Source organism: Poecilia reticulata, linkage group LG14, assembly GCF_000633615.1.
Source record: "Poecilia reticulata strain Guanapo linkage group LG14, Guppy_female_1.0+MT, whole genome shotgun sequence".
NCBI lineage: Eukaryota > Metazoa > Chordata > Actinopteri > Cyprinodontiformes > Poeciliidae > Poecilia > Poecilia reticulata.
The window spans coordinates 13,920,944-13,926,853 of NC_024344.1; the positions used below are offsets into that span (position 1 = coordinate 13,920,944).

Consider the following 5,910-nt stretch of genomic DNA (forward strand, 5'->3'; position numbering starts at 1 on the left):
TACTGAATAGAGTAGTAAAATTAAAACAACATGGTCGTGTTGCTCCACATCCTACTGCCAGCATTTGAGCTAACATTAGCATATTGGCTAATTTTAGCATATGCATCAATTTTAACATAATGAATGGTACAAGTACAGATTATTCTACATGCTTCTGCCTCTCCACAGGTTATTGACTACGTTGCAGCTTTCTTTAGCATTAATGCTAATTTTTAGTATAAAAACACTGGCTCAAAGCCGACGGGCACACTTTGGCATGCCCCTTTAAAATTTCTGCAGGAATTTTCTAGTTTATATTAACTATTCTTATATAACTGTCAAAAATACCTTCAACTAAAGGCTTGTACCTTTAAAACTAAGAAAGCTCTGGGAGGAAACAAAACATTTGTGCTCAACCTATAACATATATTTTAATTAAAATATCAGTCATTTTGTATCCGTAAGGAAGAACTGGGTTGGTAATCCGAAGAAATCAGACTAACCAGTTAATCAAGATTGTCTGAAGGACAAACAATGATGATGAAGAAAACCTTGACCTTTTAACTTATCACTTATTTGTATCAAACATGTTTAAAAAGGTGCAATTAGGTTTTTATATGAAAGATTTATGACCAACTTACACACAGTTAATACAACAACATCACTCCAGGCTGTTGAGTCACTCCCATTAGTTCCTCTGCAGCTGTATCCTCCACTGTGAGTCTCATTAGCTGACTGTATTACAATGTATCCATTGGATGTCTTGGGTTCATTTAACCTGGTTGGTCTCCATTCATACGTCCACTTTGGTCCTTCTCCTCCTGTGATCCGACACTGGAGATAAACTAACTCACCTTTGTATATCAGAGGCCCATTATGTATCAGAATCACAGAGGCTCGATTGGAAACTGTTCACATAAACAACATAATGTATTAGTTTAAGAAAAACATTAAATCAATTTGGGTTTTTTTTTGGCCTAAGGTTGAATGATGACTAAAACAGAACTCTTTGCTCCAGTCTTTCCCCACTTAGGTCCTCCACCAACCTCAGCAACACGAAGCTCTGATTAGTTGAATTTTGCTTGGCATCACATTTGTTACCACTGATGTCAGTAACGCGTTACAGACATCGGACCACTGTTTTCAGTAACGAGTAATCTAACACGTTGCCATTTCAAATCCAGTAGTCAGATTACAGTTACTTAACAAAATCACTTTGTGTTACTGCGCTTTACTATCTTATTTTGGAATTTAATTGCATTTCCTCTACACATCTTGGGGAGTGACCGCCGTTTCTATGCGACAGTATTAGCAGCGACAGAAATGTAAACAATGGAGGAAAGAAGGAGATGCGCATTTTGTTGGTGGAAAAACAGAAATTATTTTGAATTTCTGTCTCCAGGTCCGATTAATATAAGAGGCTTTGGGGGTAAAATCCTTCTTAAGAGTTTTCTAGACAATAGCGGGACACAAAAACACACAAATTACTGATTTAAAAAAAATTATAATAATTGTAATGTAACCATTAAACAATCTCCTCTTCAGTTCTTCCTTAAAAGTAGAGACACATTGTTGAGGTTACCATTATAAAATAGCTTACATTTAAGTATTGGCAAAGCTCAATGTAATATTCACAGGTGGTGAAGAATTGTTGTTAGCAGCTGCTAGAAGTAACTAAAAAAGGTTACTTTCCAAATCAAGTAGTCAGTAATAATCTAAGTTACTTTTTCAAGGAGTAATCAATAATCTGATCAAAGTTACTTTCTCAAAGTAACTATGCCATCACAGTTTGTTACATATTGTATTAAATAAATAAGTAAGTAACCTTAAATTATGTTAAAAACAGTAAATTGTGACTGTAGTTGATGATATCTACATTTTTAAAATGTACTGCTATGCTATTTTATGTACCATTTCCTTATTTTATAAAGTATTTAGCAGTTTTAAGTGTGAATGTAATATGCCAGTTATGATTTTTGGATTTTGCAGCAGCCAGCGCCTGTACCCAAGAAACTTTTCTTTTGGGGCAATAAACAGGAGGTTATTTATCTAATATTCAGCAGCAAATCAATAAAGTACTATTTTGACAAAAAGACAGTTATGTCAACATATTTTCCCACGTAGGCAGGCATCCCAAACGATATCGTTTACTTCTTTTTCAAATGTAAATGCATTAACAAATAGTCTGTTAACATCAATGCAATAAATTATTAGAGGCCCGAAAGAGACGTTGAAGGAAAAAAAGAAAAAGAAGAAACTCATGTGCGCCAGACAACTGATGGCATTTTGTAGCAACCAGTTACTATCCTGTGTGTGTCACATATTATCTGGTGCACACAAGAAAGTTTAATTTTTTTATTTTCACTTCAATGTCTCTCCAGGGGCTCCATACATTCTCAACCAGAGATTGTTAAATATTATGTTAGCAACTGGTTTAATGAGGTTTAAGGATGTCATACACAAAAATAATGAATCTGGCTAATTTTGCAAACTGTGGTTTTTATGTTGGGGTATTATGTACCAAACTGTCATGGTTTGTAGGCGAGGTAGACACAGTGGACACAGGTTTGTAGAGTGAATGATTTAAATGGAGGAAGTGTACAAAAATCCAGGCAGCACAGGTGAGCAGAGGCAAGGAGTTTAGACGCTGTTAGCAACTGGTAATAAAACTTGAGACAATGACATCAGACAACAGTATAGACACGACTGATCCGACAGGGAACAAGAGAAACAGGTGGGATTAAATACAGAGAAGGTAATCAGGGAAACAATACACAGCTGGGAGCAATCAAGTGCAGAAGAACGTGGTGCATCATGCTGTTTCTTTTTGTCTTCTGTTTGAGAAATCGCATCCACAGCTAAGATCCCTTGCGTTGTTCTAGTCACTTCTGTCTAGTTTTGTCACTACAGTAGATCAGACTAAACAGGAATGCATTTGTTTCATGTTAACAATGACATTTTCACATTTGTTAACGTGAAAACGCAGACCTCACAGGATTGAAGCTGTACCCACACTGCCATTACAGACCACAACGTCACAATGATCAACTCAAAACATCGACATATTCAATTCCTGTCCTGCAGATTAAAACCTAATAGGAGTTTAAAAACTCTTAATCTTAATCAACAGATATGTTGAAAACACAATGATGTTTTTTTTATTTATTAAAATGTGGTTGTGCTATTATAGGCAGAGGCTTTAACCTCACAAACATTAGTTTATATTCTCAGCAGACAGTTTCCTGTGTTCTCATCCAGTCTGCAAACCAATAGAAACCTTATCAAGCATGAGAGGTTAGCTAAACTTTCAGGCTAATATCGAGCAGCTTTTGCTCTCGTCTTATCAGTTTGGAGTTTTATATCCAAATAAACCTGCAAATAAAACTCCAGGTTGGTTTGATGTGAAACAAGCAGCACAAACATGTAGCAGCTGAGAGGTGTGAACACGTTAGAAGGTCAGTAGCTAACGCTAGAACAGTGGAAGATCTTTGGATCTGTCAGCTTGTTTCGTCTCCAGATCTTTGGAGAACTTTGTTGTTACTCTCTGTCAGAAAACCCAACGTTTGTTCTTACTGATAAATGATGAAGCTGAAAGAAAATGAAATATATTGTGGCTTCTTATTCACTCTAGCAATATTTTAAGGCTTCATAATGACACTGGTCTCGTCATAGTGGCTCTTGCATCCGAGCTTTGTGGGTTAAGAGGTAAAATCGCTATAAAGACTCTTGTGGTCTTTCTACATGAACAACTTTGTGTTTTTGCTATTATCAGAAGGAGAAGTTTTAAATTTCCACCAACAGTTCGAGAGATACTACTGTACTGCTCAAAAAAATAAAGGGAACACTTAAACAACACAATATAACTCCAAGTAAATCAAACTTCTGTGAAATCAAACTGTCCACTTAGGAAGCAACACTGATTGACCCGACGAGGGTCCCCGTTGTCAATCAGTGTTGCTTCCTAAGTGGACAGTTTGATTTCACAGAAGTTTGATTTACTTGGAGTTATATTGTGTTGTTTAAGTGTTCCCTTTATTTTTTTGAGCAGTGTACAAATAAAAAGGGTGGCCCACGAAAAAGTATCCCCCGTTACAATAGTATTACTGGCGGCCTTCCGTAAAGAAAGAAAGAACTTGAAATGCCAAAATCTTTACTCAATCTTTACAGAAAGTGCTGTAAATGATCCCCTTGTGCGTCAATGCAGTTTTGGGCGTGGTTTAACATATTGTCATATACGTGACGCAACTCTGGGGCACCAATGCTCTGAATTGCATTACGACTATTGTCTTTCAACTGCTGTAAAGTTCCTGGGTTATTAGCGTACACTTTTCCCTTCAAATTGTCCCACAGATAAAAGTCACAAGTTGTTAAGTCCGGCGCTCCACTTTGTTGGGAAGGCAGGCTACTTTTTTGTGGGCCACCCTGTATTAGACACGAAAAATCAAGACGATATAATCAGAAAATGTGTCTCACCTTGGGCGAATCCACTGATGACTGAACTGAACACTAAATAAAACAGACACATTTAGGATAAAGCCAGAAAAATTTATCAATCAGGAAGAATGACAATCACAAAAACAGAGAAAAACTGGCATTTAAAAACATTTCTGAAATAATTTAATACAACAATATAGCTGATACTTGAATTATTTATTTATAGACAAGAAGCCATTTCAAGAAAACTTTAGTTTAATTAATCATCTATTTTTAAAGTTAATAAACTTACTTACAGAACAGCACGTAAAGCCAAGCGTGTCCCATCCTCACATCTCAACCTGCTGAACAACTATAACCTTCTTCTATCTTGTGAAAAAAAGAGAAGTTCCCAGAATACTTCTTCTTTATAGCTGCCTACGTCTTTCCTTCCCCTTATTCAAAGGTTTACTCAATATGTTTATACTTCCCATCTGCTGCAGAGGAGTTTTTAACTATGACAGCTTTCAGGACGCTTTCAGAATCATGGTTATAATTTACTGAGTACAGGAAAAGTCAAATTGCTCTCAATTTGATGGGTTTGTTGAATGAATTTGTGGATTTTAAAGCTGTGCACCATTGCTCAATGACACACTTCTAATTTTAACTAAACTTGTTTTTCGGCTGCAAAAAAATAAAGTTGCACAATTACCTTGTGTAAACTACTTCCTTTATTCCCAGGTGAAAAAAAAATACATAACTATATTTCAAACATACTTACATTTGTGAAAGTACATTTTAAGTATACTATGTATTAAGTGTACGACCTATAAATATATCTGAAGTATACTAAAAGTATACTTGTACCAATTTCGAAATTATAACTTTAAACATACTTAAACATAATACACTTTTACCAAAATACACTTTTAATATAATAAAAGTATACTTTAAGTTAACAAAATATATATTTGCCCAAGTGTAAATATACACTTGCTCACGTATATTTAAACTATATTTAAATACATATTTTGTGTATATTTTAAAATATATGCTCAAAATAGAATTTTTTTACTTCTCAGTGTAAATTTTAGGCTAATAAAGTATGCCTTTTTTTACTTTCTTTATTTAACCGGGTGAACCCCGTTGAGATCCAGATCTCATTTTCAAGAGGGACCTGGGCAGAAGTTTGCAACATGCAGCAACCTGATTACAAAATAAAACTAATATGCAGAAGTATGTCTTTTAGGCACCTATATAGTACTTTTCATGTAATTTTTAGGCATACTTTTTAAGCACCTAAAAAGTATGTCTTTTTAGGTGCCTTAATAATCTTTTACTATTTTTGTTAAAATTACAAAGAATAAAAAACTGATAATCATGATGTAATTTTTAAGGAAGTACCCAATCCATTTTTAGATGTGTGATGTAAAACCTTATAATCAACGGCATTAGCTCCAGTTCATACTCCAGACCAGATGGTGGCGGTATTGCACACTTTCATTTTTTCACGCCATA

At 35.1% G+C, this 5,910-nt stretch overlaps 1 protein-coding gene across 1 annotated transcript in view; it reads right to left on the reverse strand.

The window, feature by feature from the left end:
- Positions 1-5,188, reverse strand: part of LOC103475910 (uncharacterized) — a 10,629-nt gene extending 5,441 nt beyond the window's left edge. Inside the window, exons 1-3 of the mRNA XM_017308515.1 lie at positions 4,710-5,188; positions 4,453-4,485; positions 621-887 (exon numbers count right to left, since the gene is read on the reverse strand). Of these exons, the coding sequence (XP_017164004.1) occupies positions 621-887; positions 4,453-4,485; positions 4,710-4,740 (331 nt within the window). The 5' untranslated portion in view covers positions 4,741-5,188. The remainder of the gene's footprint in view (positions 1-620; positions 888-4,452; positions 4,486-4,709) is intronic.
- Positions 5,189-5,910: the final 722 nt, after the last annotated feature.